We start from the raw sequence: 16578 nt of genomic DNA, 5'->3' as shown, positions 1-16578 counted from the left end.
TATACATTATCGTACAAATTTTTATTTTATTAGGTTAGTTCGCCGCATGTAAAGATCAACGTTTGTGCCGGAGACGATTCAGACGTTCTATCCGTCCTGCCTGAGCAGACGGATAGAACGTGTTGGACGATCCAAACACTTTCAGACGAAGTTAACTGTCCCAGACGTCGAACTTTTCATGAACTTAACTCACGAAGTTTGGTTCATCTAATGAAAAAAACAACGTTTGGCCAAGGCCTTATAATAAAAACACAATTCAGAGATTAATTAATTGGGAAGAAGTGGAGATTGGCAACTGACAGGTGTAATAATAGACCTTGTCACGGTTTTGGAAGTCATCTGGACGGGTATAGGCAACCGCGTGAGAAATTACAGTGAAAATTTAGTCGGCAGAAAGAAAAATTTTATCGACTTATGCATATAGAACATTTAAACAGTGTTTCTAGCGCATGTAACGCCCTCATATTTTTTCAGTTTAATGCTTAGGAGTGAAGCTTTAGTTTATAATAAATATTTCTTTCAGAACACTGAGCCGTTTTACGGAAATTATTCGACGATTCTCATACAAACACTGTATTTCTGATGCGTTCTCCTACCCGTCAAGATGGCTTCCAAACCGGTGACAAGGTCTTTATGACAGAACGTAGGAGAAAGAAAAACAACCTGAGCAGCTGTGCTCAGCTCTTCCAGTGTTCAATTAATTGCTTAGGCCATCCTCTTTTTTCTCCGTTTAGCGTCGTCCGACCGACCCAAATTTTTGACATTTTCCAAAAAGAAAAGAAGTAATGACATAGTTAAATCATTTTTCACTTGAAATAATTCTTTTAATCTGAAAAATGAGCATAATAAAAGTTTAGAGAAAAACAGGAACATTTTTTACTGTATACTGTGCATTTTGTCAATCCAAATATGTAAATGTTAACTTTTAAGGTCATCCTGGGGTACCAGGGCCTCCTATTCCGAGACTCTTTGGGATTGTTTTTTTAGGTTTTTGCGTTTTCCAATCCCACCGACCGACCCAATATCAGGAAACGCATTCGACGCTAAACGAAAAAAAAAAGGGGGGAGATGGCCTTAGAAAAGTAATATCGTGACGAAAAAGTATCAAGTACGCATTTACGAACTTACCTACGAACGTAGGCAGTTAGTGACACGTACGTTTAAAACTTTTATTTGCCTGCAAATTAAACTGACTCTGGAATAGATTTTTATTGAGCCGATGATGAACAAGCTCTGTTGAAGTTGCGAGATATAATTAAGCCTGAAACGAAAAATATTGGCTAATATTACGTAATAAAAATTGTGTGCAAGATGTAAAGTTTTTAGAGAAGATAAATATAGTCTTGGACAAATGTAGTCTGCGTCGCAGGCGCAATTAAAAAATTTTGGTTCAGGCCCTCTGCGAAAGACTCTAAGTCTAGTATATTTTTAGTAATCATAACTATAACAAAATTCTCAAATCTGATTGGTTCTCAACTGCCCTGATTTCAACCTTAATAGGACAGTTTAATAGGACAGTAGGCGTCATGCCTAAGTAATTGGACAGTACGCGCCATCACGCGCGCGCTTAAATGGCTTTTTTTTTTTCATTGCTAGCGAAAAAAATCTCGGAATTTCTTGTGTTTTGATTTAAAAAGAGCCCTATACACCGTATTCACAAATGGCGGACACGCGGGAAAAAACTGGTGCCTAGTCATGAAAGCGAGGCGTTGGAGGATAAACAAAAATTTCAAATGAAGACTTTCAGTGAACTTCCAGAGTGTTTAGCACGGATTCCACCTAAAATAACTTTGTACGGACTTCTTTTTAAATACAGTTACGTGGGATGTCTTCTACTTTTAATGTTTAGTAATGACTTGCTGTTTGCAATCAAAAGGGACGCGTATATCTGCAAGGAAACAGGATGATTTTGTAGATTTTCGAGTCGGTTTCCGAAGCATCAGAAGCTCGACAGGTGGACGATGACTGGAGAAAAGCGGCAAACATGTTGGCCCAAACTTCACATTGAAACCGAGTACGAAAGCCAGCTCACTGTAATTCGGTGAAACAGAAATATAAACAAATCTTGGTGGCAAGAAAAAAGAAATAAGCGACAGATACATGGCCTACTTGTTAACGCAAGAGACGTCTGCCGTTGAACAAAACAGTTCAAGTCGAGATGGAAAAAAGGAAGACAGGAAAGAAGAGGTGACTGAGGTTTCGATGAAGTTATGTTTGATTTTTGTTTGCCAGGACGTTATTCTCTGGTTTTTATCAACGAAGGACATCAATTATAACTATTTTTTTTATTATAAATGCAGGAGCGATCGAGTGGAGTACGCTCAAAATTTCAACTTGTTACTCGGCAGACTCGGTAAGCCAGACACATCATTTCAGCGACTAATTTCGTATTTCTTATCGTTGGCTGTTAAGAGTTTTAACTTTATGTTCCATTATATTTTAAAGTTGAAGAATACATAAATAAATAAAATGATGGTCTTCTTAAACGGATCCAGACTCGAATTTAATTATTCGAAACAGAAGCTTGCCATGTTCAGTCCTGACACAAACATTGCCTTAAAAGTTTAACCTCGTAAAATGTAAGCTTTATACCACTTTTTTTTACCAAGAGCTCTCTGAGATAATGCCCTAAAGGAGACCAGGCAAATAGCAAGCCATAAGATTCACACACTACAGCTTCTAATTTTGATAAAATTATTTTTAATTATTTCGCAATGACAACGAAATCATGAGATTTTTGCTAAGCTCTGCCAACGTACCTCTAACAATTCGCTCCAAAGCGACGGAATTAATATGATCCAAAGGAAGTTGTAAATACAGACATACATATATACATAGATATGTATAAGATGTCACTAACATGAATGAATGAGCCTCGTGAATGAATCTTTCACCCGCTCTCAGCTTGACCTGTTTTCAGTGGCCATATATCCGTCGCTTATTTCTCTTTTTCTCGCCACCAATATCTGTTTTTATTTCTGTTTTACAGAATTGTAGTGATCTGGCTTTCGTATTCGGTTACAGTGTGAAGCTGGGCCAACATGTTTGCCGCTTTTCTCAAGCCATCGCCCACTTGTCGTGTCCTGCTTCTGATGCTTCGGAAACCTACAAAATCATCCTGTTTCCTTGCAGATATACTCGTCCCTTTTGATTGCAAACAGCAAATCATTACTAAACATTAAGAGCAGAAGACATCCCACGTAACTGTATTTAAAAAGAAGTCCGTACAAAGTTATTTTAGGTGGAATCCGTGCTAAACACTCTGGAAGTTCACTGAAAGTCTTCATTTGAAATTGTTTTCCCTATTCCCTATTGTTGAAACGGTGAACAGTGAAAACAATGAAATCATTCCGTGTTAAATAGGAAAACTGACTGCTGCACTGGATAGAAGCCCAGCGTAATGCGAACATCAGTCCCCGTTTATTCATACAAACACAAACACTTAGGTAATGCAAAGGCAGTGAAGTAGAAAAAATGTAACAAGTTCCAAGTAAAGTTCTTTGATCAATAATAAAGATGATATCGTGTCTGCTGCCCGTCAGGAAAAACCCCCTTCACTAAGGAGGAAACCTGAACCCTCCCGAAAGCAGAGCCAGACACTTAACATGAACCTCGAGGGAGAGAGGTTGAACTAGAATACAGAATTATGAGTACATCATCCACCAACGGAAATGAATTCAAATGACACAAAAAGAAAAAAGCATTGACAAACGAAACTCAGGCAGCGATGTCAGCTTAGAATGATCACCTCAGTAAAATCCCGCCCCTTTATACATGAGTCTCCATGACAGCTGTCAATAAGCTGGAACCGTGAAAACAATAATTTGCTGCTATTCTTAGAACCGCAGCAAATAACAAGTTTTCCCTATTCCCTATTGTTGAAACGGTGAACAGTGAAAACAATGAAATCATTCCGTGTTAAATAGGAAAACTGACTGCTGCACTGGATAGAAATACAAAGAACGGGAGTGAAAATGTAACTAAAATCAAATTCCTAGAGATTTGGTAACTAGTAAGCGATTATCAAGAGAATCTTCTACATAACCGTCCTTGGCGGTCTCTGAACGCCATCTACCATGGCGTTTCCAGCATCTGTCTAAGACTTGTGCGTTGGCTGCTGTAGTAGCTCCGCCTGATCTGAATGAGTGCAGGCTTATGTTGGCCGTATTGGGCACAAATTCGCGCAACAGCTTAACTAGGGATTCCCTTGCACGGGTATAACTGAGAGGTTTTACTTTGTCTATAACTTTATATCTGGATCTAACTTTGACTATAGGTTTGAACAAAAAATCTGAAACCTTATATGTACTGATGTCTGTTAATTTCATGTACCTTTCTAGATTTGACACAGGACAGGTAACCTTGCCGGATCTACTGATCACCACTTCATTCCCCTTACGATATTGATCAGTCTTACTATGGGACACTTTGATGGTTAAATGAGTGTCGGTTATGCTAATGTCACCGATAGTAAGGTTTGCTAGTTCACTGAAACGGAAGAACCCCGCAAATAACAGTAAGGCCATAGAAATGTCCCTACGTATAGGCAATTCATCGGAATGCTCATGTTTAATACAACACGCTGTGAGGGCCTCCTTTGAAATGGGAGATTTCTTCGAAGTGGGTTTGGCATTTTGACGCTTGGCCCCTTCCACCATATTTTTGACAAAGGTGCTACTCATAGGATTGGGAACCCCCGCAAAATCATGAGCCCATTTTAAAGCACAATAACTAGATTCAATCACAGAGGCTGACACCTGAGAGGTGGCCAAGTGGCTAAAAAACAGAGCTGCATCAACCACGGAGACAGGGAACACAACTAACTTGTTAGTATTAGCAAACTTAACCCAACGATTTAAAGAACTTGTATAATTAACTACTGTTCCACAGGCTTTGGATGAAAGGGCTGTTTGCTGCAACCCTTTAAATAGTTCAACAGAAGTAACTTCTCCATGACTGGATTTCAAACGGTCTTGAATTTCTTTCCATGGACCTTGGCTGAAAATATTCAGACCTGTAAGAAAGAAAATAGACTGTGTGTGATGTGATATAGCATTACATATTTGTGTAAAACTATAAGCAATTAACCAGTATTACAATGATGTTAAGATAGCGCTACCAATAGCTTAAAGCATATTAGTATATAATGTATCATCTCTCAACTTGGTGTGATGTCGTCCATGGACTCCTAACTTCAATGCCACCCGTAAACAAGTAGTACCTTTCCTATGAAGAGAGGTAACATAAAATTGTATGTTCTTTAATTGCCACCTGTGGGCAAGAAAATGCCACCTGTGGGCAAGAGAAGGCCACCTGTGAGCAAGGAAGAGCCACCTGTGGGCTTATTGCTGTACGAGTACCCGCGGAAATACTATGTATATATATCAATATTAGCTTAACCTTTGGTACAGTGTTCACACAAACCTTTCACTGACAAACAAAACCCCCTATCACTGTGGCCTTTGCGCACAGACTGCCAATTAACATACAATGCTATAAGTTTAAACTCCAGCTTTTCACCGTGAAACAAAGAATTGTAAGACCTGCCCTTAGTCGTAGCAGCTAAATGGAATTCAGGTACTCCAACCCAGTCAATCACGCACTTAGAAAGATGGGTGCCATCTGGGCAAATGCAGGGCCAGAACGAAGCCCCTTTCCAAAGGGGTATTATGAGCACTCCCTTAGCTTTGCACAACTCAAAATGACGCCATGCCCTGATTATTTGGCTCGGAGGGGGTACCACCCAATTGTTTTCTCCCTGCCAATTTTGAATAAAGGCATCAACGCCTTCAGACCCTGGGTTCCAGAAGCGGGAATTGAACCTAATGCATTTAGTGTTGTACCATGTGGCAAACCTATCAACTGTGAAAGGACCCCACAAGGTGTTAAGCCACTGAAAAATATCTGAATGTATGCCCCAATCATCGACATCGGTGAGTTTGCTGAGATAATCAGCAAGTTGGTTGTTATCCCGTGGGACCCAGACTGGGATGACTGAAACCCTGTGATTGTTGCACAAATTTACAATTTCTTCAGCCAATGTTTGGAGGTCAGGTTTAGTACTGCCTCTGTCGATTATGTGCGTCACATTTTGATTGTCAGTGTACCACTGTACTTTGTGTCCTGTGAGGATGTGTCCAACGGATGATAACATATAATAAACAGCTCTGAGCTCTCGCCAGGTGGAGCTCTTTCTTTTTTCATCAAGGGGCCACTGTCCCTGGCATACTAAATTTTGCTTGTCGGAAATGACATAACCTCCATACCCAAGTTGGGAAGCGTCTGAATAAACAACAGAATCAAAGACTTCGGTTTTGTCAAAAAGGTCTCTACCATTCAGCTGACTCACATTATTGTGCCAAAACTGAAGCTCATTTATCACCCTTGGGGAGCAGGAAATGAAAGAATCCCAAGAGTCCCTAGTTTCTATGGTAAGGTACATTTGCCTAGTGTACAAATACACCGCGGAACCAATTGCTTTATGCATAGATATTATGCGACCCGTAACTTCAGCTAAGCGTCTGGCCGTAACCTTCTGGGGGTTTGCAAGAACAGATGAAATGGATTCCCTGAGATTGGACACCCTGGTGTCGGTTACATACAAGCGATTTTAAGAATTTTTTTAAGAATATAACCTAACCAAGTCTGAATAAGGGATGGGTTCCAAACACACTTGTCTACACTAAGAAGGAAGCCTAATTTGGCGAGATCTGCTCTTACTGCTATGGCATCCGTGGAGGCAGACTCCTTACAAGAATTGCCACCTAGGCCGTCATCCAAAAACATGCAAATTCTCCTGCCTGCACTTCTCCAATAATTAATTACAGGTTTCAACACCTTGGTGAATATGTAAGGTGCGGTAGACATACCGAATGGTAGTACGTTAAAAACAAAATAAGTTGGTTTGCCCTGATATGGCCATTGGAACCCAAGGTAGGTCCTATGGCTGTCAAAAATTTCAACATGATGATAAGCACTTTTGATGTCGAATGTATACAAGTAATATCCTTCCCCTAACAGTTGTTGAGCAGTACTGATGTCTTCGCATTTGAATTTGTACTTGAAAAGATGAGGGTTTACGTGTCTTAAGTCGAGCACAAGGCGTTTCTTCCCCTCGGCCCGCACGGACACAGTTAAAGGGTTCACTACCCATGGTGGACTGTGGACAATTGAAATACAATTGGCAGCTATAAGATCCTCTAGAGCCTTGGTGACAAAACAAGCATTATCTATGGCGGATTTGTTATTCGACAAAATGCATGACTCAGGAATAGTAAGCAGTGGTAATTTGTAACCCTCTGTAATAACACTCAGTACCGAGCTAGGGGACCCTATTTCCTCCCATGCTGAAAAATGAGATTTTAACCTCCCGCGAACACTTTCTTTTCCACATTCCAGCTCGGAAAAATCTCCCTTCGCGGGTGTTGTAAAAATACATGAATCTATGGGATCATCGAAAAACTCTGAAAATTCGGAATTCCCTGACACGGGTTCTACATCATATAGATCATAAAAATTAGCACTTAACTTCTTTCCTTCTTGTACTCCGGCAACCGCCAACAGAGGACATTCATTCCGCCAATGACCTGGTTTACCGCAACTAAAGCATGTGCCCCGTTTTGGAGCCGTCCCACTTGAAAATGGAAATGAGCCTATGCCTCTTGGACCTCCCGTGGAAGAAGAAAAACGGGGAGAATAGTTTCCTGCGGATAGAGAGAGAGGGCTGGATGAAGGCGATGAGGTTGCAATTGTGTTTCCCGGTGATCTAGGATTCCTGAACCAGGGGCGAGCCTTCGTGGCTTTGGCGGCGCGAGATTCGGCTATTTTCCGTTGAGCTTCTTTTTCTGCTTTCTTCATTTTCTTGGCGTCCTGATCATCGTCCGCGAGCTCGTCATCAAGGTATTCCCCTACAGTTTTCCAGCCGTAGTCAGATTTGTCTGCTATGAGAATTAGCTTTTGGCGCTGATCGATAAGTTCAATACCTTCGTTAAGCTTGGCGATGCATGCCTCGTTCTTTCCCGCCACAACGGCGTCCTTGGCCTCGTTCACCGCAGACTTCACTTGTTCGTTATGCTTATACTGTTGTTCGTGTCCTTTCTTCTTAAAAATGCGAGGTCCAGTGAGGCGTATTTTCTTTAGTTCGCTCATTTGCGTGTTTGAAGACTCCTCAAGCTGTCTCTTCATAGATTCCAACTTGTTGTCCATGATGGACGAGAGTTTTTCCAGCATTGTTGATTGTTGCCGTTCCAGTTCGGCTTGGATTGTAGGATCCATGTTCGGTGTAAAGCACCGAAGAGAAATGTGACTGCTGAGCTTCGAATCCAAAAAGATTAGGGCGATAAAAATCGAGAAAAACTAAAAAAGCATTAACAAACGAAACTCAGGCAGCGATGTCAGCTTAGAATGATCACCTCAGTAAAATCCCGCCCCTTTATACATGAGTCTCCATGACAGCTGTCAATAAGCTGGAACCGTGAAAACAATAATTTGCTGCTATTCTTAGAACCGCAGCAAATAACAATTTGTTTATCCTCCAACGCCTCGCTTTCATGACTAGGCACCACTTTTTTCCCGCGTGTCCGCCATTTGTGAATACGGTGTATATATCACAAATTTTGTTAGAGTTATGATTAATTGGTAACAGAACTTCGTGTCGTCCAATTCGGTCTGTGATCATACTCGTGATTAAACAAATCGGACTCCCGCTACGCGGTCGTCCGATTTTGTAAAAATCATTCGTATGATTACAGACCGAATTGGACTCCACTCAGTCCTGTTACCATTACTAACACCTTGAACTGCAGCTGATAACATCAAGAAACATAACATTTTTTATTAACATTTTTTACTTAGGTGATTTTAGCCCGCGTTATAGCTAGAGAAAACTGCATTACGTGTTAAATTCTAAAAATGATGTTAAAACTGCATGCCTTGAATATTGAATTTTAAAAATGGTGCTTTAACACTTTTTAAAATTTTAAAATGATGTTGAAGATGCAAAAGTAGACCATAAAGGCAATTAGATGACAAAAGCGCTCAAAAATCACATAAACTAGTGAAATTAATGTTAAATGCGATTCACGAACTTAAACGCTGTAACAGACTTATAATAATTCCGTGGCGGAATATCATTCCATTCCAAGAATTAATTGGAAATCACTTCGGGGTCGACGTGAAGGGAAATGGGGATCATTTCTGAGTCGGTATCATTTCAGGGTTGGGGATCATTTCGGGGTCGGGATCATTTCGGGGTAGGGATCATTTCGGGGGCTGTTCATTACCGGCGACATACTGATGGGGGGTAACCCTGCGGTGGACTCGCATCCTGTCCAGGGGGAGCAGCAATATTCCTAGGCATGCTTCATGCTACGGAAATCGGTATAAGCTCTGGCCGTTTAGGCCTTTGGCTCGTGTGCGTCTTTATCTTTAGTGCGATCTAAGGATGTTGTTGTTCCACGAAAACAAGATGGAGAAGCGTATAAGATTCCTTGCGAATGCGGCAAAGTATACATTGGCTAGACTGGAAGGTGCGTGCATGGACGGATTCGGTAGCACGATAGGAATATACGGCTTTAAATTAAAGAACTCAAACTTCAGAAGTTTCTGAACATGCCAATAAAATAGGGCATTATCCGCTCTGGGACGAGGTTACGTTTATTGACCGAGACCCTCACTGGTACTCTCGCTTCTCGTAGAGTCAAAGAGGCTATTCACATAACACTTCACCCAAACAACATCAACAGGTTAGGCCTGCCTCGTCCCCAGTCACTCGCGATCACTGGGGGATATTTCAGTTAATTATTAAGGAAAGCGGGGACGAAGGGAGTGATGGGAAGGGGACAAAAAGCGAAGCGACTTTCCCCTCTCTCTCCTTTTCCTTCCCATCACTCCCTGCTCGCGCTCTACGCTTATTCCCATCATCCTTCTCTCGCGCTTCTCGCTTGTCTCGCGTGCTCGCGAGTTCCCCAATCCCCACTTAGCCTTGGGAAAGACTGTGGAGGAAGCAGCAGGTTAGGCAACCCCGGCGTTCCCGCAGTCAGCGGTTGCTCCCCAGAATAAAGGCCTTTCCCAAAAACTTTTATAGAAGTTTTCCCCAGGCCGTTTGTGAAGGTAAAACCTGTTTCCACACTGGAAATGCCTGTTTTCACACCCTTTTCCCTTGAATGAACTTTGCCGGCCTTTATACTACCCTTGATAGGTTAACACCAGTCAGCAAACATTTCGATGGCAGGTAGCACCATGTAAAAATCGCGGGTGACAAACTGGTATTCAAATCACAATTAAATTTTCTTAACTCCAGGGGGGGATACTCAAGGGAAGTTGTGGTAGAGGCGTGCCACCGAGCCCTCCTACCTTGACCCTGTTTAAGACAAATATTGTTCATTTCGCTACCCTGTTTAAGACAAGAGACCTACTTTCACGACCCTGATTCATTTCGTCTCGCATGCACCAGAAATTAAGTCAGGCTTTTTAAACTAACATCATGACTAAGTAAGATTGTTTTGAAAATACAATGTTGCTGACCACTCATGTAGACCGCGAATCGTCGACCCTCGCACTCTTTTTAAAGCTTCCGTCAAAAAATACACCCTGCTCAAGAAGCGAAGTTGAATAGCCTGTTTAAGACTCATGAGTCTGAGAACTATGCCCTTTTCAGCAGCACTTACCCGTCTAGGCCAAATAAGGGAGTGCTCCCCCCGGTAAATGAGCTCGTTTGGTTGTAAAACAATACCAGGTATCCCTTTATTCTCCCAAAAGTGACTAACAGCAAGTTTCTCTTCGCTTTTTCAATACAGTCAAGAAGGAAAAGCCGTGTTGTAAGAATATAATCAGAATAAAATAATTACCAAATGGAAAATGGCTTTGATCTTTTAATAAGTTCTCTCGTTTCATTCTTACGGGAACTAGTTTTGGAGATCAGTTGGGAGAATCTTTATTTCGATATTTGGTTACCCACGTCAAAAGTATCTTAAAGTTGAAAATCATCATGGCTGCGGTCACCTCTAGCGCATAACAAAAATCAACGATGTCAGTTACTATAACAGGGCTTAAGACTCCTCCCGTCCTACACATTTTCAACAGGCGATTTACTCTCCGACTGGCTATTTTACTTTTAGTCTTGTTAATTGTCTGCGTGAGCAAATTATGGAAAATCTTCACTCTACATATAAACGAAGAAGTAGTCATGACGAACGAAGATGAAGAGGAAAAATTCAGGTTTGTTGGCTACTTGTAGGCCCAAACCTGAGCAAAATTTGAGGTTGGTGAGGAAGCAGTTTGTTCGAGAGTAAGAGGAGCTGGTATGATTTATTTTCAAGTTACTTTTTCTGTTTAAACATCCGGCTCGCTACTAAGGAAGAGTGAGTACTAAAGCTTTCGACACTAACTATTGGTTATGCAAAATTTTGGGGGTAAACAAGGTGCATTATGGTCTATATGAATATAGCGAATTGGGAAATCATGAGGACCACTAAGGACTAGGCTGCAGTGGTATCTGAAGGTCACTACCGCCCTTCCCCCCACCATTGACCTATCAATAAACTTATATTAGTTATCCTCGATTTATCGTAATAGATATGACTAAAACGTTTACTCCCCAGTCAGGAGTCCCGTTTTAGAGAGCACTATGTGCCTTATAAAAGTGGATTGCAATCTATTCTCCGCATGATAAGGAACCTAGTACATTACAGTATTTTTTTTCATGCGCAATCTGTTTTCTTTGTTCACAGAACAACTTCCACAAACTGTCAACCCAAGCACAACGTACTTTTTCTAAAAACGCACAAAACTGGAAGCAGTACCTTGACCAACATACTGAACCGCTATGGGGACATACACAAATTAACCTTCGCGTTACCGCAAGATGGTTTTTATAATTTCTACTGGCCCTTACCATTCGAGAAATCATTTATAAAAGACACGAAGGGAAAGCAACCCAACATCTTGTGCCACCATGCTAGGTGGAACAAGAATCCAATGAAGGAGTTGATGGCCCTAGACTCAGTTTTCATCACAATACTTCGAAATCCTGTCACGCAATTCGAATCCACTTTTTCCTACATGGGGTTTGCACACCTTTTCGGAATCGAAACAGGAAGAGATTCCATCGAAGCTTTTATAACTGATCCTAACGGTATCATGGCAAAATTTGCAAACAGTTCACTAGCAGAAAATGTCTTTCCTTATCTTAATTTGTTGAAAAATGGGCAGGTTTTTGACTTGGGATTGGACAGTATTCATTTTCATGACGACGAGAAGGTAAACATGGCCATAGATGAGATTGCCCGAAATTTTAACCTAGTACTTTTGATGGAATATTTCGATGAATCTCTCGTCTTACTTGCCAACGAAGCATGCTGGGATGTACGAGATGTTGTGTATTTCAAGCTTAACCAGCGAAAATCCGCAGACAAAGAAGACAAATTTTCTAACGAACTCGTTGAAAAAATTCGTTTGTGGAACCGAGCCGATGTGCTGCTTTATGATTATTTCAACAAAACGTTCTGGAATCAAATTAAAAAGTTAGGATCCGTGTTTAAGGCTGACGTAGAGCGTCTAAGATATTACAATGAAGTTTTGAGAGAATCCTGTTTAGTTCCCGGGGAGTATAATACAAAAGCCTACACCAAGCAAGCGAGACCAGTTCGTGGTTACGCCCTGAAGGAAAACCTGGACACCCCTCTGAAGACTCTTTGTGAAAAAATGATAACCAACGAGCTAGACTATTTACAACTTCTTACAGCACGAGTTTAAGTTTTCACTTCATGACGTACGATTAGTATAACCTTTTATAGCAAGGACTCCAAAAGTGTGACCTCCTTTAATTAACTCACATTCTTTCATGTAGACATTAAGAAGCGTAGGACAATCTCCAGCTGGCCTCTGATTGGATTAAATCTGTACGAAAGCTAAGAATGTGAATAAATCAAGAGCAGTCACAATTTTTGGGCTAATTGCTGTAAGAGATACCGTTTTTCAATGATTTTCCGTTTTTTCGTTAACATCGAGCTATCCCCCTCCCCACCTCTTGCCCAAAAAAATAAATTTTGCGCAAACTTTGTTTTTAAATTCTCTTGATATTTCAGTGGTCCCAAGTAAATAAACACATGCTTAAGCAAAACTCTGGGCAGCAAACAGAGGGGTATTATAGCCTGCGAAAAGCAGACGCATTTCCGGTCGTCGCTTCTCTCCCTTTTCGGAGGGAGAGAAGCGACGACCGGAAATGCGTCTGCTGTTCGCAGGCTAGGGGTATTATGGAAGATGTGCAAATGGAGAATAAGCGGTTTGCCTCATTAAAAAAACATAAATGAATAATTCGCATTTATCTATATAATCATTATAATCAGATAACGGAATAGATAATTTTTAATTCAGTTAAAAACACTGGTAGATTTCGAGGTGGCGAGGGGAGCGCAACCGGAATCCCCTTTTTATCTGAAACCAGTTTGGAAAAACAAAAATTTTACACGTGTATGTGTTATATGCATGCATAGTGTCATTCTGTTTCTTTCTTTTTTTTACCGTTTTCTTTATTTAGTTGTAATATTGTATTACCTCCTTTGTTTTTGTTGCCACCAAGCAGAAACTACCGCGGTAGCTCAATAGGCCATTTGCGGCTAGCCATTCACGTGGTAGAATACCGTCATGCTGGAGAGCAACTTAAGTCGTACTGGGACAAGACAAACAAAAGGCGATACATAGTTTTAAATGATAATTTCAGCTAATTTCCTTTGTTTGTCTTCTCCCAGTGCGACTTTTGCTCTCCAGCATGGTGGTTTTGTACTACGTGAATGGCTAGCTGCAAAGGGCCTATACTTATGGAAAGGACAATTGTCTAAAAAGAATTATTTCCTGCACCTCAAATTTACTATAAGATTTAAGGAGGTAAGGTTCAAACCTGGGGGGTGGACTCCGCATATGAAATGGGTGGGGATGCTCGTCGGAAATATCGAATTAAACCCCTAAAGGAGACCGATCTGGGTGTGGCCCAAGCTTTTTTTGACCCCTAAAAGAGACCATGTTAAAACACAGACGATATATTCAATTTAAAGTAGACAGACTGCAAATCATCTTAGTTGCTGAAAAACATATATCTACGTGTCGCAACTGTTCATCAGTAGGATGCCTAAAATGCGTGCAATTCCACAATTGGTTTCGGCTCCATTAAATCGTATACCAATTCAGGAGCCGGTAATAGGCTTCTGACCAATTGCAGAACATTTTAGGAGGAGCCACCCACCATGTGAGCACAGTCACGGACAATGTATAAGTGAGGAAAATAACGCAAAGTAAAATTAAGAAGTTAATAAACGAACTTAATGTACACGTCAATTAAATAAATAAACAAATAATGCGCGCGCTCAAAATAAAATTGTACGCGCACACGTACCGAGATACAACTGAAATACAACACTATGCAATAAATAAGTAATATAAGGATACGATGGTGCAATTCAAGCCTGGATTGCTAATCTCATCTCCCGCAGGGCTGCACCAAACTTTTCGACGATAAGACCATGGCGACTGAAGAATTTATTAAATGATTTCTGAAGTAGATTGGTTTCAAAGCCTTGCTGTCTGAGTCGTAATGGAAGTCCACGGAGTCTATTGATGAAGTCAACTTTGGACGTCAACTTTGGATATATATTTTTATATTTTTTCACGTGCAACCCTAAACGAGACCTTCACGGCTAAATATGATGGCGTTTTGCCCAGAACACCCTAAGTGAGACCAAAATCCGAAATTTACACCCCTAAGCGAGACGACGAGCATCCCACCCATTTCATAAGCGGAGTCCCCCCCCGGGGGTTCAAATGACAATGATAACCAACTTCCATAGGAAAGGCTTTTGCATTTTAAACAAATCGCACCTCTCTAGCGATGAAAATAAGCCTTTAAGGTATTAAAAAGTCGCAATTATTTACAACAAATAAAATTGAAGATGAGGAGTTCGACACAAAGTGTCGATAAACTTATATTTGGGCTTTAGTAGAAGTAACAATCCCAGGTAAGTAAACAGTGTCAGTATTGCAGAGTTATTACGGGTGGTGGCGGGCAGAATTATTGGTGGCGATTTCGTTGGTGGCGAGATGACCGTAAACCACACTGAGTATGAACGTTCACTAAGACGCGAACAAGTGAAAGTTAGAATACGGATGTTGCTTTGTGACTTTTCAGTAACTACAGCTCCTGGTAATAACTATGAAAATTGTTGTATTTGATATAAGCCAGGGGCGTAACCAGCCCATAGACCTATAGGCCCGCGGGTACAAATTTATGGGTTGATCACTCCCAAAGGGTTGGTGAGGTCAGCACGAACTTGTCATGCGTGCAATTTTCAGGATATGTGGAAATGCACCTAATGCACTAATGCGCCTATCAATGTAATGCCGGCGGGGGGGGGGGGGGGGGTGGAGGCAGGGCATAGGGTGGGGATTTGACTTTTTTCAAAAATTTGCAATCAAATTCCCTGCCCACGGGCAAATCATTCCAGTCAAATGCAACCAAATTTCCCCACCCCAGGCTGCACATTGCTGTCAATCGCAAGGCAGAACCTAACTGAAAGGCACAATTAAAATATCTCCAAATAAAACTCTGCAATCTTTTATAAACGTTGCTGCATCACCAAAGATACATGTTCCTGTTACAGCTGCAATTATACGTTTTAACCATAATCCGTGTTACACTGCGTAGAATACATAAACCTTTAGGAGAAAGTCCACATTTTGTAAGTCTAAATGTCCTAAATATACCGTTCTTAGTAAGGGGTACAAAGAAAGTCAGTTTTATAAGTTTACAGTGATTGTAGCGAATGAGCACTAATCAATTGTACTTGCAAAAATCGACTTGGTTTATCTTTACTTCCGTTTACTTTGAAACCACAGTATATTAAGATTGATCAAAAATACGCTAAAACAAACGAAATTTGAAGACAAAACAGTGAAATACACTCAGCCTTCGCTTGTTCTCATTGGCCTCCATGACTTTCTGATCTTTTCAAACCGTATGGCGCATGCGTGAAGCGTGGAAGCGGGAAACATATGTTCGGTCTCAGTCTTTTTCGTCCGAGTCGGCAGTCAAATATCTCCAAGTCGGGCAAAGAAAGATTCAAATATCCCCTCCCCCCGGAGAACAAGATCAGTCAAATACCCTACCCCAGGGACAACAAAGACGATCAAATCCCCACTCCATGCCCTGCCCCCCGGCTTTACATTGATAGGTGCATAATGTTGAATTGCAGAAGTTGAATACAAAACCCGCGATCAGGAACATGTTTTTTAAGAACCTGAGGTAGTTCCCCTCTATACAAGAACCTGTTTAGCATAAAATTTGGAACAGGTTCTTATTTTCTGACACTTGGGCAAATAAGATAAGTCAACATTTCAGGATCCTCTTTGCCCCGGGTCTTTGGAGACACGTGTCCGGTATCTCTTTAACTGCATGGTTTACAGATTTTATACAAGGATAAGCTGGATACCACCAGATACTCTTAGAATGTATTTTTCCCTTCAGAAAATGAGAACTTGTTTACTCACTAGTTTCCTTAATCCTTTCCCCCCTCTCATTTAGGCTCTGAA

The 16578-nt window shown here is 41.1% G+C and overlaps 1 protein-coding gene and 1 long non-coding RNA gene across 2 annotated transcripts in view; one reads left to right on the top strand and one right to left on the bottom strand.

Annotated features, from left to right (window-relative positions):
* The window catches only part of LOC140950873 (uncharacterized), a 373771-nt gene that overhangs the window by 340841 nt on the left and 16352 nt on the right, over positions 1 to 16578 (bottom strand). The window lies entirely within an intron of this gene.
* On the top strand, positions 11186 to 12963 carry LOC140950668 (galactosylceramide sulfotransferase-like). The gene is made up of 2 exons (XM_073399916.1): positions 11186 to 11217; positions 11730 to 12963. Exons 1-2 carry the CDS (start codon positions 11186 to 11188, stop codon positions 12751 to 12753), a joined length of 1056 nt encoding a protein of 351 aa, XP_073256017.1. The 3' UTR covers positions 12754 to 12963.

This window comes from Porites lutea, chromosome 10 (assembly GCF_958299795.1).
Source record: "Porites lutea chromosome 10, jaPorLute2.1, whole genome shotgun sequence".
Classification (NCBI taxonomy): domain Eukaryota; kingdom Metazoa; phylum Cnidaria; class Anthozoa; order Scleractinia; family Poritidae; genus Porites; species Porites lutea.
The sequence above is the reverse complement of the archived record's forward strand: the minus strand, read 5'-3'. Positions and strand labels throughout refer to the sequence as shown.